The sequence below is a fragment of the Nycticebus coucang genome, chromosome 23 (assembly GCF_027406575.1).
Source record: "Nycticebus coucang isolate mNycCou1 chromosome 23, mNycCou1.pri, whole genome shotgun sequence".
Lineage (NCBI taxonomy): Eukaryota > Metazoa > Chordata > Mammalia > Primates > Lorisidae > Nycticebus > Nycticebus coucang.
In genome coordinates this window covers 38,275,222-38,295,586 of record NC_069802.1, presented here as the reverse complement: position 1 = coordinate 38,295,586, position 20,365 = coordinate 38,275,222, and the positions used below count along the sequence as shown (strand labels likewise).

General features: G+C 53.6%; 1 protein-coding gene across 3 annotated transcripts in view; it reads left to right on the top strand.

Annotated features, from left to right (window-relative positions):
- MAEA (macrophage erythroblast attacher, E3 ubiquitin ligase) overlaps positions 1–20,083 on the top strand; it is a 35,460-nt gene extending 15,377 nt beyond the window's left edge. For all 3 annotated transcript variants that reach the window (XM_053577808.1, XM_053577806.1, XM_053577807.1), the window contains 8 exons: positions 800–982; positions 3,375–3,578; positions 6,782–6,904; positions 9,854–9,930; positions 15,117–15,225; positions 17,265–17,398; positions 18,756–18,951; positions 19,152–20,083. In XM_053577808.1, the coding sequence (XP_053433783.1) occupies positions 800–982; positions 3,375–3,578; positions 6,782–6,904; positions 9,854–9,930; positions 15,117–15,225; positions 17,265–17,398; positions 18,756–18,951; positions 19,152–19,247 (1,122 nt within the window). In that variant the 3' untranslated portion in view covers positions 19,248–20,083. The remainder of the gene's footprint in view (positions 1–799; positions 983–3,374; positions 3,579–6,781; positions 6,905–9,853; positions 9,931–15,116; positions 15,226–17,264; positions 17,399–18,755; positions 18,952–19,151) is intronic.
- The last annotated feature ends 282 nt before the right edge of the window (positions 20,084–20,365 follow it).

Sequence of the window (20,365 nt, the reverse complement as noted above, 5' to 3'; positions counted from 1 at the left end):
ACAGCTTCACTTCAACCCTCATTGTGTGAAAGGCACACGCTGTGTATCCCCAGCCCTGTGCTAGCTGCCTCATGCATGGACCTGGCTGGTCCCCATAGGTCCCATGCCTTATGGTCTGGGATAACATTCTTCTTGATCGTTTCCTTAAACGTTTGTTATTCTACAGCAGCGATTCTCAACCTGTGGGTTGCAACCCCTTTGTAACAATGAAAATACATCATGGCATTAGGAAGGTTGAGAATCACTGTTCTAGAGAAACTTTGGAATTGTTTTGTTAATATGCACTCTAAAATTATTTGGAGAGAATTGGGGTTCCACTATGTAGATTTGGGACAGTGTGTGTGTTTTTATTACTCTTCTTTTTAATTAAATCATAACTGTACGTTGATGCATTTATGGGGTACTATGTGCTGATTTTATATACAATTTGGAATGCTTACATCAAACTGGTTAACATAGCCTTCACCTCAGTTACTTAATTGTTTAGACATTTATATTCTACTCTTAGTAGATTTGACATGTACCCTTGCAATGTGCACCATAGGTAAGGTCCCCCCAATTACCCTCCCTCCACCCAGAGAGGCAATCAGGGCTATCCAAATGGATTATTACTCTTCTTATCCAGGGATGTGGACTGTCCCTCCATGCACCCCAGTATTTGTGGGTCTTGGTCAGGTTTCAGACTAGATGTATTTTGAGAGAGCCGGAAGTTGAACCTCTGTATCTGACAGGGCCGTGAGGGAGCCCGGGTGCCCGAGGGCAGGCTGCAGGTGCTCATGCATCCTGGTCTCTCCTCTAGGTGCCCTATGAGACCCTGAATAAACGCTTCAGAGCTGCTCAGAAAAACATTGACCGGGAGACGAGCCACGTCACCATGGTGGTGGCCGAGCTGGAGAAGACCCTGAGCAGCTGCCCTGCCGTGGACTCCGTGGTCAGCCTGCTGGATGGCGTGGTGGAGAAACTCAGCGTCCTCAAGAGGAAGGTCAGTTCTGCTTCTAGACCTTCCTTTCTTGTCCAGGAAGGACATCCAGTTCACCTTGAAAATGAGCTGTCTTCTGTGGGAGGTAGAATGTGACTGGCCGTGAAGTCCTCAGAGGGGGAGACGCACTGTTATGGTGGGATTGCAGGGTGAACTGTCGGGCCCCTTCGGGCCATGCTGTGGCCATGTCAGGCTGAGCAGGCCAGCTTCCTGGCCCTGTAGGGACCATTGTCTTTGCTGTAGGAATGTCCAGAGGGGAGGCCAGGATGTGTAGCAGGTTGATTTATTATTTTTAGAATTTCACGTCAAAATAGCACTTGGGGTTTGTTACTGGGACTACTCTATCCACTGAAAACAACCCATAAAGTGGGATAAGATATTTTAAAATGAGGCAGAAAGGAATCACCAGTCCAGAATGGGGGGTGGGGATGCTATTGTCCTATGTGTGTACATATGTGTGGTGACCAGTGACCCAGGGCTGTGGAAAGTGGAGACCTACTGGGAATAAGTGGGGCCCCCACAGTGCACACTTCAAGGTGAGGGTACTCCAGAAGTGGGCTTGGCAGTGACAAAGCCGTACAGTCTAAGTTGAGACACCTGGGTGATCCAGGCACCATGTAGCCTTCCTCTCGTGTGCTCTTGGCTGGGGACTCCAGGCAGAGCAAATGCAAATTATTTTATGGGGAGGACACCTTTGATAAAAGAGCGTAAGATTATTCTTAGGAATAATTTTTCAAGCACAATATCCAGCACAACAGCAACCGGGTACACAAGACACCATAATCAGTCAGAAAATCAGAAACAGCAGATGGGTATTTGCACAGACTTCAGATAATGGGACTATCAGGTGCCATGCTATACTGTGTTTACAGAATAAGAAAAAAGTTTGAAGATCTATGCAGGTAATGGAAAGTATAAAAAATGATTTAGTGTTTAAATAGACTAAAACGAAACTTCAAGAAATGAAAAATAAAACAAACAGTTTACTGTTAACTGCTAAACAGAATAGTGAACTGGAAGGTAGATCTGAAGAAATTATCTAGAATGCAGCACAGAGATTGAAAAAGGAAAGTACATAAGAGAATAAGAAGAGAAAATAGAGCAGAAACTTTGTTGTGTTTAAACAGAGGGTGGGGGTGGCCAGAGATGGTATAGGGGGATGGACCAGGAGGTTTTCAGAAGTGATGGAAGTTAACCAGTTCAGCATCCTAAACAGAATAAATCAAAATAAAAGTAGAAGGCCAGGTGTGGTGGCTCACATCTGTAATCCCAGCACTCTGCAAGGCTGAGGTAGGTGGATTGCTTGAGCTCAGGAGTTTACAACCAGCCTGAGCAAGAGTGAGATCCAGTTTTTACTAAAAATAGAGAAAACTAGCCAGGTGTTGTGGCAGGTGCTTATAGGCCGAGTAAGAGGATTGCTCAAGGCCAAGAGTTTGAGGTTATTGTGAGCTATTACACCACTGCACTCTACCCAGGGCAACAAGTGAGACTCTGTCTCAAAAAAAAAAAAAAAACCTACATAGGATTTTCACTTAGTAAAACTAAAGAAAACAAAGACAAAAAACTTTAAAAGCAGCTAGGGGACAGCACTCTGGGAGACCAAGGTGGCTGAGAGTGAGACCCCGTCTCTAAAAATAGCTGGGCATTATGGCGGGCGCCTGTAGTCCCAGCTACTTGGGAGGCTGAGGCAAGGGAATTGCTTGAGCCCAAGAGTTTGAGGTTGCTCTGAGTTGTGACGCTACGGCACTCTACTGAGGGTGACAGTTGAGACTCTATCAAAAACATAAAACAGCTATGGGAAAAAGACCACCTGTAAAGCAGTGGCAAATAGCCCAACACCTGCCAAGAATTGGAACCCAAAAATAGAGGAATGTGCTGAAGGAAAATAACCAGCCAGAACCCTAGAACCCATGCGCGTTATTAAGGTTTAAATTAAGTAAATTTATAATTCATTTCCTTAGTACTGAACAGTGCAGGTATAGAATATTTTTATTTAGTTTTAATTTTGAATGACATTGACTTTAAGAAAGTATTATGAAAGATTTTAGAAAGTCATTTTATAATGATAAACAGTTTAACCGGTGAGGTGTAACAAATTTAAAATTGCGTGTGACTGACACTTAGCTTCAGAATATGTAAAGCAAGAAATACCATAACTGAAAAGAAGATGCAAACCCACAAGAGGTGGATCTTACCTGTGTTGGTAATTCTGTTTTGAGCACACACTTGGCTAGTGGGCGTCTGTGGAACGCTGTGCGTTACTCTGTCCTGCAGTCCCGCTTTGTCCCCAGCTTGTATTTCTTTTCTTTCTGTGAGCATTCAGGATGGGCAGCCTCGTTTCTCGTGGGGCTGGGCACACAGGGTCCCATCTGAAGGGTTCTTTGTGTGTGGGCAGGCAGTGGAATCCATCCAGGCCGAGGATGAGAGCGCCAAGCTGTGCAAGCGCAGGATCGAGCACCTCAAAGAGCACAGCAGTGATCAGCCAGCCGCGGCCAGCATGTGGAAGAGGAAGCGCATGGACCGCATGATGGTGGAGCACCTGCTGCGCTGTGGCTACTACAACACGGCCGTCAAGCTGGCGCGGCAGAGCGGCATCGAGGTGGGTCAGGTCGCAGACACTCTGCTTTTAGCTTTCGAACTAAGGCGGCAGCTTCTGAATATGTCAAGTGGTGCTTCTTATTCGCTTTGGTCGCTTAAACGTGCTCTGATTAGGAAAATGCAGAAAGGATCTCCACGCCTTTCCAGCAGTGACGCCAGGCACGCCCCAACATTGCTTTCTTGCTGCAGGAGCTTTAGATTTATCTCAGCTAGGGAGCATTTTCCATGTGGCTATTTTTTTTCCTAATTTTTTTTTTGAGGCAGGATCTCATTCTCACCCTGGGTAGAGTTCCATGGTCACAGCTCACAGCAAACTCAAACTCCTGGGCTCAAGAGCTCCTCCTGAGTCCTGATCCTCAAGAGTCCCATCCTCCAGAGTAGCTGGGACCGCAGGTGCCTGCCACCACACCTGGCTAGTTTTTCTATTTTTAGTAGACACAGGGTCTCCTTGTTCAGACTGATCTCCAACTCCGAGTTCAAGCAATCCTCCTGCCTCAGCCTCCCAGAGTGATGGGATTACAGGTGTGAGCCACCCTGCCTGCCATGTCAGTGTCAGTGGGATCAATGTTACAGCTGTAGACATAATCGACACTCGTGCCTTCTGAGCACGTTCTAGCTGCGAGTTCTGAAAGAAGCATGCTGGGTGGTGCTGAGTTTGTGACCTCGGCTCTCCTGGCCTGGCCTTTTCACACCCAGCTGCAACTTTGGATCCAGTTCTCTGGGTACAGCCCCACTGTTGATGGGCAGTTGCCCAGCACTGCAGAGTCTGGAGCAGTTGGAGCTCTCCTACCCCCACCCCACCCCTGGCCAATGAGCATGCCTATCACCTTGTCCCTGACCAGACCCCTCTGTTGGTACACAGTCTCCCAAGGCAGCATTCAAGGTGTGATGTATCCCCAGCCCACTCGTCTGACCTGTGGCCTCTCCCCACACCTAGACAAGTGCATAGCCCCCACCCGAGCCTCTCCCTCAGCTGGCTTCCTGCACACTCTCCCTCCTCTGTGTCTTCCGCCTGCTCCCTTCCCATGCACCCTCCCCACTGTGGCCTCCCTGGGCCTATCTCTGGCCCTTTCTGTCTACCCCAGGACCTTGTCCCTTCTCACAACTTAATTCCCACCAAGTGTGTGTGGCTCCCCTGTGACCAGCCTGAGCTGTGGCCACCTTAATGTCCGCATGGGCATCTGCAGGGCCCACTACCTGCACTCACTGTGCTCCCTGGGCCTGGCGTCCACTCTGGGCACCCCCTCCTCACCCTCAGACTGACCTCTGAGAAAAGGGAGTGAGATACTGCCTCTTGGCCTCCATGTCCTCCCTCACACCCAGTCCAGTTTACCTGCTTCAGTTCAAGGACTTTGCCTGGAGCCTCGACCCTTACTCAAGCCTCTCGCCAGAGCAGTCTCCCCAGACACCTTGGTAGGTGTCCCCTTCCCTGCCTGCCCCTCTCCCAGTGCGCCTACAGGCACTTTCCTTGGTGGTGGTGGGGAGTCCAGGGAGGCCCCTGCTGAGCTACCTGAGAGTGTCCTGTGGGGTGTGGCATCCCCAGTGTAGACAGCTGGCACATCAGTGTTAAGCACCTGTGGTCCTCGGCCAGTGTGCAGGGTGCTGCCCTCAACGCTGTGCAGCCTTGACTGGCTGCAGACATCCCTCTGCCCTGTCTCCTTGAGGGCTCTGGCATGCATACCAGATGTGCTTGTTCCCTGGCCTCTGCCCAGCCTCTGCTGCCCTGCCCTTCTGGCTCTGTTCTCCTCTTTCACTGGGATGTCATAGCCAAGCCACTGAAAGCCTCAGGCAGCTCTCTGGAACCCACTCTGCCGAGGAGCCTGGGCTCCTGAGATGGGACTGAGGAGGGTGGGGCTGCCACGTGGCAGCTCCAGTGCCCCTGCTCCTCATGCCTTTCCCACCCACCTGCCAGCCCAGCCCAGCCTTCCACTGCCCTCTCCTCTGGACACTCCATGCTTTCCCCTTGGCCTGCAGGGTGTGACCAGGGCTGTCTTTTTTTTTTTTTTTTTAATTTGGCCGGGGCTGGGTTTGAACCCGCCACCTCCGGCATATGGGACCGGCGCCCTACCCGCTGAGCCACAGGCGCCACCCAGGGCTGTCTTATGGTGGTCAGTGAAGCCTCTTGACTCCAGAAGTGCATGCACTGTTGGACAGGGAGGGGTGAAGTGATACAGGGGCTATGCTGCAGACACAGTGTAGTCTGCAGCCGTTGCAGGGGCTCTGCAGGCTAAGAAAAGTGGTTGGGCTTTGCCTTATCAGGATGAGACACTGAGCACATCTGTCCCAGAATGGGCCCAGAGCCACTGTGTTCGGGTGGCCTGAGTAGAGCCTGTGGTGTGTCAGGGCAATGGTCCCCTTCCCTGAGGCAGCCTGGGAGGGCTGAGCTGAGGACATGGGACCCAGGGAGCTGCTGCTGTGATTCAGGTGAGACTAGCTGGCAGGGCCAGGGCCCTTAGGTCACAACATGCACCAAAACTGGAGATCTGGCCACCCTAGGAGGACGTTCGCAGGTTCTGGTTGAGGTGAGATCTCAGACAGAAAAGGAAGTGTTGCTAGCATGGAAAAGGTGCTGTGAAAAGAGCATCAGGCTGGCCCCGTGGGACTGTGAGCTTCGATAGCCAGAGAGACAGTCACTCATGGCAGTGACTGGTGCCCAGCTGCACTGCCTTGGTGTTCACATCGCGTGAGACAGAGCTTGCTTTCTCTGGGGTGGTTTCTGTTTCTGTTTGCGTTGGATGAGTTGCCCCTCCACTCAGCTTCTCATCTTGACTGTGACTCACACCTGCAAGGGTCCATCGGTGTCAGAGAAGGCAGCACAGAGATCCTGCCATCACAGCGGAACTGTGGGTTGCTCCATGTTCTCTTGTTTTCTTAGAAATCATTGGTTTTAGCTGGTTAAGTATTGGTCATAATGTGCTTTCTGTTATGTGTTATTCACCTACCATTTATTTCAGAATAGGAGGTTGCTGGGGAGGGGGCGGTATGGCCAGTCTGCATGTGTCAATTGCTGACCCGGGTCCCCCCATGCCCAACGAAGGTACAACCTGGGTCCTCTGGCCAGGCAACTGAGTCTGCACCTCCCAGTCCTCATGGCCATTCTGTTCCCAGGGTAGAAGTTTGGCGCTCTCTGTCTCAGGACTCGCAGGTGTGGGCTGGAGGTGAGCCTGGGCCCTGCTCTAACTGGAGCCGCCTCTTTCTTCTAAGGACCTGGTGAATATAGAGATGTTCCTGACAGCCAAGGAAGTGGAGGAGTCCCTGGAGAGGCGTGAGACAGCCACCTGTCTGGCCTGGTGCCATGACAACAAGTCCCGGCTCCGGAAGATGAAGGTAGGTGGAGAAAGCACTCCCAGGAGGGCAGTCCTACCTGAGAGGCACACCTCCTCCTGCAACTGGGGCTGGGACTGATGTCTGACCAGGGTGGGTGGGGAGCACAGGCAGCAAGTTTGGGCTGTTGGGCCTCGGGCTAGGAGGCAGAACAGTCCCCCACCAGCACTGAGGGATGCAGAGAGCTGGTTAAGAAGTCCTCATCCGTGCGAGGTGGTGGTACTCTCACTGAAGATGTGTTTGTCTAAACCCACTCTGAATGTAAACAACAGACCTTGAATCTGCTCACCAAAAGATATTTCCTAGAGCTCACAGAAACATCTTAGCTTACACTAACCAGCCTCCACCTCTGCCAGGAAACTCTTTGTTTTCTGAACTGAGCACTGCTCCCCCTTGCCTTGGTTGAGCTTGTTGGTGTCACACAGTCACCAGCTGAGAGGGACTGACTCTGCTCCTCTGGGATGGGTTGAGAAGTGCAGTGGCCTCCTCTCCCCACAGAGTGTGTGGGTCTTAGTGTGAAAACCCTGTCGGAGAGGCGGGAGTGGGTGTGACCCACAGCACCAGCCCACACGGTGCCAGCCACACTCCCTCCCAGAGGGACACCCTTCATGGTGAGAGCAGGTAGGACCTCTCTGTTGTGACGGGCTGTCCCTCGAAGCCTAATGACCTACCAGACAGCACTACTGCGGAGGTCCTGAGGCTCTAGCCTGGACCATGTGGGCTGTGGTCTGAAACCTCTGTGGGGCTGACCGGGTCAGGGACAACCGTGCTGAGTGCATACCCATGAGGATGTCAAGATCGAGTGGAGCAAAGTAGCCGCCCCCAAGTGCACCTTAAGACTACCCATGACACAGAAGCGTGCCTGTCAGGAAATACTAGCTGAACAAAGCTAGATGCAGTGTCTGTGCCATCTGTGTCTGCTCAGGAGCCAGGGTGGAACCCCGCACTGTGCTGCTTGGCCCCAGTGGGGGCAGTCACAAGCATCTGGTTGGAAGAAGCAGCTTTTGAACCACATGTTTCACCTAGTTGGAAAGTAAATTTTAAGATAATGGGGTGCTAAATTAATATCTGTTGAGCCACCCTGTGTTCTCAGGGCCTTCAGGGTGCAGGATAGGGCCCATGCGTCGAGTCTGTGCAGTGCACTTGTGGTCCACCCTGTGCGTGTGCAGACTCCTGTCACTTTAGATAGAGTCTGAGCCTGATCCTCACTGCGTCTCCTGAGCACACTGGCACACCAGCTACGTGAGCACTAGCCTATGAGAGCAGAGAGCTGTTGTGTGCTATAAAGGTATAAAAAACCTATTTGTGAAGCAGTGGCTGTGTTAACTTGGAGGACTGCCCTTCTGGGATGTCCACACAGTGGCTCCTTCCTGATTGTCGGCAGCTGAGTGGCATCCACCAGCTGTAGAAGCAGTAGTCATTTGGCTGCCCCCAGGAGGTAGGCAGGGCCCTGGAAAGGCGTGGCCCCAGCTTGGGAAGTAGATAGCTGACCATGGTCTGTCTGCTCATCAGCGGGGCTGGGGCTGGGGCTTGGGCTCGGAGGGAGCCCTGAGGATAGCTTTATCGTCCTCACGGGTCTGTACCAAAGCTGGTACTTACTCGAGTTGGTGACAGACTCTGCCCCAGCTGAGGACATAGGCAGTGGGGGGTCTTCCCTGGTCCCATCCGTCCCTGTTCTGAGCACCTATTGCATGGCCAGGTCTGAGCTCCACTCTGGAAGGTAAGTGGTGCTCTGGCTGGCTCTTGGTGCCTGGGTGGCACGGTCCACCCTCACCCCCGTTCAGAGCCTGCTACAGGTGCCCGTGTGGCAGAGATAGGGCTGCAGGCTGGGAAGGCGGTGTGAAGGACTTGTTATGGACTAGCTTTAAAGTTAGGTTTTAGGCACTTGGGGTTGATTTCTTTCTTCCCATGCAGAATTTCTCTTGAGGCCATCCTGTGATCTGAAGGCTGTGGACTTGGGTTCTCATTTGTCCTTCTGAGACTTGACTTGTTCAGGTCATTGTCTATGTCCTGTTTTCAGTAGAAAGCCCCGAGTATGTTCTGAAACCACGTTGAAGACCTTAAGGTCCAACTTCTCATCCAGGATGACAGAAGTTAACTTTGCTGCTTACTCAGCCAGTTTGAGCCCAGGTTGGGTTGGTACATGTACTGCTAAGATTTTTAGAGTTTGCATCTCTCAGAGCTTCACCCCTGTCCCCGGCCTCCCCTCCTTGGGTACAGTGTTTCCCTCCTGGCAGCCCCAACCCAGACCCTTTTGAGGAGCTTCCCTCTCTTGGGGCCCTGGGCCTTGCAGTGAGACAGAAGCCCACACCCCATGTGCTCCCCCCACCCCCACACACACACACACCTGGGCCTGGGCACTGGCTCTTGTCCTGGAGCACCCTCCACAGATGCAGCACTGCTGGTCAGTCTTTGCTGGGCGCTCCCACCTCAGCCTCAGGCTCCCCACGAGGTCACCCCACATCTTGCACCTTGGGTGCCATCTCCTCCCCAAGGCGTCTCCAGCACAGCCCTTGGCATGGGTGGCACTCATTTGACACTGAGGGTCAGACTGTCCAGCTGGGATAAAGGAGCATGTTAGGGGGAGGCAGCCTGGGGGCTGCACGAGTGCCCTCAGGACCACAGTGGTGTTGGGTAGGACCTGGAACCCCTCTGTCCTTGAGGACCAGTGCCTTGCCTGTGCTCACCCTTTTCTGGGTCCTGTGGCTGCCTAGTGGCTGGACCCACTGTTCTCCTCTCCCCACAGCCCGAAGGCCTGAGCCCCCTAGGCCTGTCTTTTAGTCAATGACCCTGGGGTTGAGAGTGGGACTGTCACACCCCAGCGCAGCTGCATGGGGAAGGGCAGTTTGTGTGTCCACCTGCCTTCAGATGCCCTCTGAGGGGCTCATGCTCTGTCCGTGGGGTCTGCAGGGTGACATTGTGCGCTAAGTGCTGCTCCATCTTTGCCCTCAGAGCTGCCTGGAGTTCAGCCTACGGATTCAGGAGTTCATCGAGCTCATCCGGCAGAACAAGAGACTGGACGCAGTGAGGTAGGATGGCTCGAGGCGATGCAGGTGGGAGGGCCAGGTGCTCATGGGTGGCCCCTGCCTGCACTTCCCCCTCAGGGCCTGGGTTCTTCAGTGTGATTGGCTCTGTCTGACTAGGAGTCTGCTTCTCTCTATGTTCGTAGTGGCCCAGGGAACACCCCAAACAGGTCGTGGCCACCAGTGCGTGTCCAGGCCCCCACTGCTACTGGCTGAGCTACATTGTTGTCACAGCCATCCACACAGAACACACGGTGTGGGGCTGCAGGTCCTGTCCCAGGGCTGTCCCTGAAGGGCTGGTCCTTGGTTCAGGGAATTCTCGGTTTCACCAGGGAGATTACTGATGGTACGGCACCCTTGGCTTTCCCTGGCCTGTCTCTGACCTGAGGAACACTGGCTCAGGGCAGGGTACAGGGCACTGAGGCTGGTTGGCTATATGGCCTCACCTGGTAGGGGCCTGGCAGTTAGGCCCAGGGACACTAGCCATTGCTTCTGCTCAGCCTCACTGGGGTCCACAGTGTCCATAGAGTGAGAGAGGCCAGGTGCAGGTTCCCATTTGCCTCCTAGGCTGGATGATATTAGCAGTGTGGTGAAGCCTCCCTGGGCCTGGCTTGGTGGGCTAGCCACTTGGTGCTCTCTGTATGGATGGAGGCGGGTCCTTAGACTCATTTGCTGTGGCTCCTGCCAGGTGACCCCTCGGTGCTCTGTGAGTGGGTGGTTGCAGCAGCCTTGACAGCTATATGCAGGCTTGCCGGTGCCTGGGTGGCAGGGACTGAGTTGCCCATTGAGTCTGCCAAGGAGCATGCAGAACGGGACATGCCTGCTAGGATTCGGGCGCCACCTGTGGTGGCCCAAACCTGCCTATCTGGGTAGTAACAGTCCTCCCACGCTGAAGGGAGGCGTGGCCAATTCAGCATCGCACTCCTTGGCAGGACCCAAGACCAAGCTGGGCACGTGGTCGAAGGGTTGTGTATGCATGAGCATTCCTGCAGTGAGCCTGGCCCACAGATGGGGGGAGGAGGCTGAGAGTGGGGCTGTGTGTGCCCGTGGTCCCTATGGGGCTGGGACTCTTACCCTTCCTAGTCTTTTCTGCTTTGGCCTTGGTGCTGATATCCACAGGGAGTGTCTGCCAGGCCATGGCTGGGCTTGCTTCCTTCCAGAACAAACCTGAGCCTCCCAACTGGGCCTGGTGTCAGACCAGACTGCCGGTGGTTCCTGAGTGCTCTCTGCAGCTGGTCTGAGCACACCACAGGCTGTGGCGAGGGTATTACCCTGCTGGGCAGAGCCTGTCCTAGAGGCCCTGGGGTGGGGGCAAGGCCCGAGGTACCTTTGCTGCTGATAACGGGGCCCTGCCCTTTGCCTCGGCTGTTGCCAGGGTGATATGGGTCCCACACATGGCTTCCCTGTCCCATCCCATGTTGCCGTATGTCCTGAGGCTTCAATCCCCTCCCCAGCTAGTTTGATGGACGGCACCCCCAGTGCAGTGTGGGATGGTTGTGATGTGAACTTTGTCATCTCTTGAGACTGGGGGCAGGTGCTGCCAGAGCCATCCCAGAGGTGAGTCACCACACTCAGGGGCCTGGTTAGGGTGGCCTGGCTTGGGTCCACCATGGCCCTAGAGTGCCAGGCCCTATGTCAGGTGGAAGACTGCAGGGCCAGGTGGGGGAGCCTGGTGTCCAGGCGTTAGCTCTGAGCCTGGCACAGGACACGTGGATCAGTGGGCAAGCTGTGCCAGACAGTGCTGGCCACTGCCTAGACTGTCGCTGTGGGTCCCTGGGACAGCTGGGGGCACAAGAGCAGAGGAGCAGGGTGCCACCTTGGTGGGTCAAGGCCTTTATTAGAACCTAAAGTAACAGGACTAAGTGTGTTCTCACGGGAACCTGCAGGGGGCACTGTCCTGGGAGAGGTGCAGCATGATGTCAGGCTGACAGGTGTGGGCAGGGGTATGTGTGTGGCTGAAGCTAAGCTCCTGGCATGTGTCCCATGGTTGTCTGTGAGGGCAGGAGGAAAAGCTGGGTTGAGAGTCTCCCAAGGGCTTCAGCTGGGCCTTTTCGCCTGGCACCCTGTGCAGAGCAGCTCCTGCCAGCTGAGTTCACAGAGTGCATCCTGCTGTGGACACAGCAGGCTTGGGGGTAGGGGCTGGTCCTGGCAGGCAGGGTTTGGGAGAGCTGGTTCTGGCAGACAGGGTGGGGCCTACATCCTGCTCCAGGCCACACCTGCCTTGGTGTTGGTAGGTTTGCCAAATGTGAAGTGTAAGCTGCTAGTGGCTACTTTTTGACATTTCTAATTGTTGGTAGACAAGTTGGCCAGTATCCATCCCCAGCTGGCCAGGATGGCTTCTGTGTGGAGTTGCCTGTGCTCAGCTCCAACTCAACCTGGCCAGGTGCAGTTCAAGTATTTTGTCTTCTGGGGTTTCCATCATATATTCACACTCTTAAAGAGGACCTCTGCACTGGGCACAGTGGCTCATGCCTGTAATCTGAGTACTCTGGGAAGCCAAAATGGGTGGATTGCTTGAGCTCACAAGTTCGAGACCAGCCTGAGCAAAAGCCAGACCCCATCTCTCCTAAAATAGAAAAACTGAGGCAAGAGGATCACTTGAGCCAAAGAGTTGGAGGTTACTGTGAGCTATGATGCCACAGTACTCTACTCGGGGTGACAGCTTGAGACTTTGTCTCAAAAAACAAGTGGACCTCATGTTTCCTCCGTTGGCCATGTGGTGGTTGTTGAGGAAATGTCCTTGTTATATCTCCTGGGCACGCACCAGACCTCTGTTCTGCCTGCTCTGCCAGACCCAGGGCAGCCCTACTTGTGTGGACTCATGGGGCCACCACCTGCCACTTTCCTGCCACCTGCATCTGGTTGCTGGGACTTGTATATCAGGAAATAGTGGGTGTGGCCATGCCACCTATAGGCAGCGAGGCAGGAACTGTCTGCAGGACTTTTACTTGCTGGTGAGACAAGAAATATAGTATTGATTCTGCGATCAAACAAATGCATCAATGTTGAATACATGTAACTGAAGAGACTAAATTAGCCCTGTGACAGGTCTGGGAAGATGTGAAGTGGCCGGCTCAGTGAAACAACTCCGATTTGCCATATTCTCTGTGGTTTTTGAGGGACAGAAGTGTTGGGGCGGGGAGGTTGAGGTGTTTGGCAACAGCGAGAGCTGCTGGCTGCAAACTGATGGATTTAGTCTTTGACGTGGGAATTAGATCACTCACGTCCACACCTGCCCATGGCTCAGGCATCAGAATCTCACGCTGTCCTCACTGTTCCCCCCAGAACCCCCCTCCATTGCCCTATTGGTGCTTCCATCTCATGGCCTTGCTGTCCCTTGGGCTGCTTGACCCCAATGTGAGCTACAGTCTCCAGCCACACATTATTCTCTGGCACCTCAGAGCTTGGTCTTATCCAGTGCCACCCTATTGCTAACGGGCTCAGTGCCAACCTCGTGTGGACATGGGCCTGGTTGTGCTGCATTGGCCCTGCTCCCTGGGCAGAGGGGCTGTTGGCAGGGAGGACTTTAAGCTCAGAGGACATAGTAGGCATTCTTGGGACTACCATAGAGTGGTGACCACCAGGACCCAATGGCCTTGCCCAGAGGGAGCCCTTGGAGGGTGGCCAGCACATGAGGAGGCAAACAGATTCTGGCCGTGGTTCCTGGGCACTGTCCTTTTCTGCCTTAGTCTCCCAGCTAGGCAAGACCTGACCTGGGGCATCTGCAAGTGTGTGTGGGGCAGGAGGGCTGAGGCCTTTGTTCTGTGGGGTTGTACTGGGATCCTCTCAGTGGGATTCCCTGTGCAGGCAGAATGGGGACCCCATTTTTGTCAAGTAAAAAAGTAAGCTAGGCTCAGCCCCTGTAGCTCAGCAGTTAGGGCTCTGGCCACATACACCGAGGCTGGCGGGTTTGAACCCAGCTGGCCTGCTAAAAACAATAATGACAACTGCAACAGAAAAATAGCCAGGTGTTATGGCAGGCACCTGTAGTCCCAGCTACTTGGGAGGCTGAGGCAGGAGAATCGCTTAAGCCCAAGAATTTGAGGTTGCTGTGAGGTGTAATGCCGTGGCACTCTACCCAGGGCAACCGCATGAGACTGTCTCCAAAAAAAAAAAAAAAAACAGTAAGCTAAGCGAGACCTAATAAAGGAAAGTCAGCTAGTTTACCTTTAAACCAGCTGTTGATAAATTTCTTATCTGAGCAAGTTTCCTGCTTTTCCTAGAAGCCTGGCCTGTTGGAGATACAGCTTGCAATCACCCCTGCTGGGTCTGTAAACACTCTGAAGGAATAATGGCCACAGAATATGTTGTGTGCCAGGCCTAGCAAGAAACATTAACTAGGTCGTCTCTGCCTAGTTAACAGTCAAAGCAAATACCCATTTTGGAGATTTGTATTTGGCTGGGGCAGAGATCAGCTCGAGCCCTGAAATAGGGGTAGGGGGCTTATATCCCTTATCACAAAGGAAAACCCTCTGTGGTGGTGATAAGAGGAAAATTCCTCTCTTCCACCAATTCTTCAGAGGAGATTGACACCAGTGGCGTTTTACTCCACAGTGAACTAGCTGGTATAACACCCCCCTCGAATCTGTGTGTATGACCACAGACAGGAGGCTGCCCACACACAAGGCTCAGGTTCTGAATTTCTCAAGACTACTCAGACCCTTAAAGTTAATGATTGTAGAAACAATAGAAGCTGATATGCTTACTCAGAGAAACTGCTGACATTTTAGTTCCCTTCCTCAGCTTACCCTCTGGGCTAATGAGCAAATAGCTTTCAATAAAAGCTGAGTGGAACTGACACTCAGGCTACCCACCAGAACCCCACAAACAGGCAGTGGTCCTCTATGCTCCCACCTTTGAAAATTGTCTGTTCTGTCTCTTCAATTGTCTTGTTTGTCTCTTCTTGTTTCTAACTTTACATTTCTTCAGTCAACTGCCACCACATCCACAGGTCTTAATGGACCCTGCCCCCGGGGTGGGACCCTGGCACCCTGGGGCCTTGGGGTGAGCATTGGGAGTTCAGTTCCTTGTAAACCCCTGTCACTTTACAGGGCTCAGGGTGGGTGTCCTGCTGTGCAGCTCTGGCAGGCCCCACCCAGCAGGCCCACTTGGACGAGACGCTTGCTTTCTGCCTGGGCTTGACTCTGAAATTGGAAAACGTAAACTTAAATGTGCCAAATGTTGTTTTGTAGACATGCAAGAAAGCACTTCAGTCAGGCTGAAGGGAGCCAGCTGGATGAGGTCCGCCAGGTCATGGGCATGCTGGCCTTCCCACCAGACACACACATCTCCCCATACAAGGTAACGTCTGCGCTGGCGGGGCCTCAGGTGTCCTCATGGGATATGTGTGTGGGCATCCTTCTGCACTAGGAAGGGGTCTTCCAGGCCTGCATTTTCTGTCTTATGACCATTTATAGATCAGAAATTTGACTCGGAGAGGTTCCTGGCGCTCTCAGCCGAGGAAGTGTGTCTGGGGTGGGGAGACACACTTTGCTGTTGCTCTATTCTTCTCTCTGCAGCCCCTTATTCAGATGTTAGCCTGGGTGGGCTTCTGTGTGTCTCTCACTGGGGTTTTATATTTTATCCACAAATGTCGGAGTGTCTGAATCCCTGTTGTCACCAGCGGGGCCTCGTGCTGGTTCTGCCCCCTTTTTCCCCTACTGGTCTTGCTCTTCCTCCTCTGCTTGGGGTCACTGGTCTTCTGTCCTCAGCTCAGCCCACTGTGGATGGTCCCCTGTTCTTTGACCTTGTGGGTTGATGTGGAAGTCTCGTGAGGATGTGGTCATGCACCATCACTGTCCTGGTAGCCTGTGTTTTGAACCAGCTCACCAACTGGGGCCTCAGCTGCTGGCTTGCTGGGCACACGTGTAGTTGCAGGAGCTGTGGTCCATGGTGGGGAAGCCTTCAGTCCCTGGAGGCGGCGCAGTTTGTTCTCTGGACCTTGAAGTTGTCCAAGGCAGGGTGTTTGCCCTGCAGCCCCAAGGTGTCTGCATGTCAGGACCACCGCCTAGGGTTGCTAGCAGAGCCTTGGGCAGACCCAGCCCCACTGCCTGGGTGGGGGTGGGGGAGCTGCTGAGCACTCTCTTATCCTGACTGCATTCACATGGATTGAGTGTTTGGGACGTCTTATAATACAGTTACCAATCCCAAGGCTCTCCAGGTGTTTAGTCTAAACTTTTCAGATCTTAAACCAACATCTTGTGTTTCTCTTTTTGTTCTGGAGACGATTTTGTTAGAAATGTAAGAAAGGCCGACTCCCTCTGGTTTAGTGGGTATATGCAGTGTGTCTCTCCTCCTGGACTGGCAGCAAAGAGGGAGGCAGATCTGCAGGTGTCCCCAGGGCAGAGCCATCTCTGCAAGAGGTTCCCCAGCACAACTCCCAGCCCATGGCCCACCAGGCTGCTTAGCTGTGAGTGGCCAGAGGGAAAACACTAGGACGTACATGAGAATACCCTGGCGTGGGGAACATACCGTTTAGTGTACAGGAAACTCACAGAGAGTGGGACAGGGCTGTGTCTTGCAAGCAGCATGCTTAGGAGGCTCTCAGCAAACCCACAAGAGGCGAGGCCCTGTCTGGTTGTCGAGGGAGAAACAGGAGGAGGCTCTGTGCTCAGAGGAGGCCCAGCCCCAAGCTTGAGTGCTAGGAGCTGCTGCTGTCTATGGAGAAATTTCTGTACTAAGGTTTAATCCTATGTGGACTTCGCTTTGTTAAAAATAAGATTAAAAACAGTTTTTTTAAAACCTTGGAGTGAAGTATGATATTTTCCTCACACAAAATGGCTTGAGGCATCCCTGGCGACAACTCCCTCCCACCAGAAGGCTCTTCTGTCTCCTCTCTGCTTCTGTGCATGCCCACACTGTCTCTGCCCACACAGTCCCCACCTATCCTGACCCCACCTGCCCTGTCCCCGCTCACTTGCATGTATTGAATCGGGGCCTAAGATTTCTTAGGGGCAGATGTTAATCAGGTTTAATTTACTGTTCTGTGACACTGAACCCAGGTGCAGTGACTATTTTCCATTTGACAGATGTCCCTGAAGCAGGTCTTTGCCTTTGGCCCTATGCTCTGGTGCTCTGACGCTCTGCAGGCTGTCCCTCTAGCCCACTGAGTCTGTTTTTGTCTCAAGGCCATAGGAACCACCTATTCTGGACTGTTGGAACCATTTACCACAGGCGAGGGCACACACGGATGTTAGGAACATGTCCTACAGGGAGCTTGTCCATGCCAATCTCAGGGCAGCGTGTGGTTGGGGCACTGGGAGCCAAGGACACCACTTCAGCCCATCCACCCCCACACACAAACACACCCTGGGCCCAGCACATTCTGCTCTGTCTTTCAGGACCTCCTGGACCCAGCCCGGTGGCGGATGCTGATCCAACAGTTCCGATACGACAACTACCGCCTGCACCAGCTGGGGAACAGCTCGGTGTTCACCCTCACACTGCAGGCTGGCCTCTCCGCGATCAAGACGCCGTATCCTCCCGCTGCCCTCTCCACTTGGTGCTGTGTCTTCAGGGAATTTTAAGACTCATCCCCCACCTCTCCACCCTTGTCCTCTGGAAATGTGCTGTGTCCCTCTGTGGAATGGCGCCGATTCCCACCTTGGGCCTGCACAATGTTGGGGGTGGGGAGGGGAGACCCCTGGGAAGGTCTGAGCACCTGGGCTGCATTGTCCATCAGTAGTCTCAGCTGTCTGTGCAGGAGCCCTGTGTGGGCCTGAAAGCAGGTGTCCCCGTGTGTTCCTACAGCTGGAGTGCTGACCTGTTGGTGGTTCCTGTCTGGTTCTGGGTGCCCTGCACAGTTTTAGAGGTCTGGACCCTGGCCATGCAGGACAGTGCTTCCTTCTCCAGTTAGCTCATAGGAGAGGCTGCGCAGATCTCTAGGTCTGGTAGCTCCCTCAGGCATGAGTGTCAGGCCCCTCAGAGCTGTGCCCTCACTGTAGCACCATCAGACCCCAGGCCCTGGCCCTGACCTGCTAGTCACCCTCTCTCAGCACCAGTGTCCAGTGCTGACACCATGGCAGGACACCTTGGGGTAGGACTCAAGGCCTGTCAAGGGGACTCTGCCCCTCCTGGGACTGCCCCTGCCCCCTCCTGGGACTGTCCTTGCCCCTGCTACTCCTGAGACTGTCCTTGCCTCTTCTGGGACTATCTCTGCCCCTGCCTCTCCTGAGACCGCCTGTGCCTCTGCCCCTCCTAAGACTGTCTCTGCCACTGCCCTTCCTGGGACTGTCCCTGCCCCTGCCTCTCCTGGGACTGCCTGTGCCTCTGCCCATCCTGAGACTCTATGCCACTGCCCCTCCTGTGACTGTCCCTGCCCCTGCATCTCCTGGGACTGCCCGTGCCTCTGCCCCTCTTGAGACTGTCCCTGACCCTTCCAGGACTATCCCTGCCCCTGCCCCCTGCTTTAACCAACCCTGCCCCTCATGTGGTAGTCAAGTGCCCATGAGGTAGTGATCATCCCAGAATGACACCTGGACCTGGCTGTCTAGGGCTTTGCATTGTGGTCCCAGCTCCTTGTTCTTCCTGCCTGAGGGACTCACTGAGGAGGAACTTGTGCCCATGCTGCCTTTTCCCAGGTTCCAGAGGTGTTTCTGGTTTGGGGCTCTTGCCTATCCTGACCAGAGGTTGTGGGGGATAGGAGGGATTCGGGTGGAGCAGTTCTCACCCCTCTTTATCCCGTTGGACTCCATGGAGGCTGTTGTCCCATTGAATGGAACGTTTTCTTCACCCTGTGTTTGTCTTTTGTTTGGTGCTTGAGTGGCTGCAGTGGGCCTTGTCTGCCCCTGGCTTCCCTAGGAGTCCCCGAGGTCTTCCTTAACACAATGCAGACAGTGCTACAAGGAGGACGGCAGTTCCAAGAGCCCGGACTGCCCTGTGTGCAGCCGGTCCCTGAACAAGCTGGCACAGCCCCTGCCCATGGCCCACTGTGCCAACTCCCGCCTGGTCTGCAAGATTTCTGGCGACGTGATGAATGAGAACAACCCGCCCATGATGCTACCCAACGGCTACGTGTATGGCTATAATGTGAGTGTCAGGGGGCCCATCTGTGCCTGGGCGTCACTTAGCTGTGGATGGGCAGTGGGGAAGGAGTGGGAGGGCAGGGGACAAGCGAGCCTTCAGGAAGTACCTATGCGTGGCGGGAGGCTTGTTCCCTAATGGCTCCTTTTGTGGCTTTTCGGGGAACCCTGTGTTTGTTCTAATGCATTCCTGGTCTCATTTTTCAGTCTCTGCTTTCTATCCGTCAAGATGATAAAGTTGTTTGCCCAAGAACCAAAGAAGTCTTCCACTTCTCCCAAGCTGAGAAGGTGTACATCATGTAGGTCCCCCCCGGCCTGGCCACACCCTGGGGGCCTCCTGAGCCCCAGCCTGTGCCACTTCTGTTCCTTGCGACCAAAGATCAGTGAGCAACAATAAATACTCGTAGGAAGAAAGGAAATGAGACTTAATGAGTTTGTACTTGAAAACATTCTGATCAGTGGGATTTTGGATTTTGTAACATAAATCAGCAACCTGATGCTTCTGAAAAGTACTTTCCACTTTTAAAGGAATCATCTCCTCTCTGTAAAGACCCAAGCACCTGGAACATTTCAAAGTAGGACTGCGATTCCCTGAGGGCTCCAGTCCCTCCCTCCCACTGCTGAGACTGGAGAAGGGCCGGTCCTTCACCAGCTCATGTCGGCCTGGCATGGCCAGGGAGAGGTGGTAACTGCCTGGTGCCACAGGATTCCCTTGTGACTTTGTTCTAGAGCTGCTGCCAAACGCCAGTGCCACAGCCTGCAGGGGGCTAGGTCCAAGGGCTGCCCCCGCCTGTGGGCAGTGCCGGGGCTCAGCAAGTGCATAGCTCAACTTCACACCTTTCCTGCCGCCTTAGTCCTCGCTCTGAGAATGTATTTACGTGGAAATCTGTGGGACTGACTTTCTGCAGAGGCCTTGCTGGATGGTTCTGTAACTCCAGAGTGAAAGTATTGTTCATGACAGAAACTAATAGTTCAGTTGAAGTGAGTCCCAATGGCTTTTCAAAACGAATGAACCATTGTAGTTTATACAAAACCATATCGTAGAGGTTTGTATTTAGCGCTTATTTTTGCATGTTGATGTTGATTAGCTAATAAACTGTAAATGTCACACATGTTAATAAAAGGGCTTTTTATTCTTCTGTGTGAGGTGGCTGCTGCCTTGGGTTGTGCTCTGCTCCCCTCTGCCTGGTCAGTGTGGCCATGTGGGGCCTGGGTTTGCCTCATGTAGCCATAGTGGACCAGAGTGTGGCTGGAGACCACCCCAGCCTAGTCAGACAGCCTCAGGAGCTGCCCTGAGGGATGACGGTGCCAGCATCTTGAATTCTGAGGTCAGAGCTAGTCCTGCCAACCCAGCCAGTGCCCTCATGGAGGCAGGAGGCACAGCCCTGGGGGTGGCCCTGGTTGGAGGACAATTCCATCAA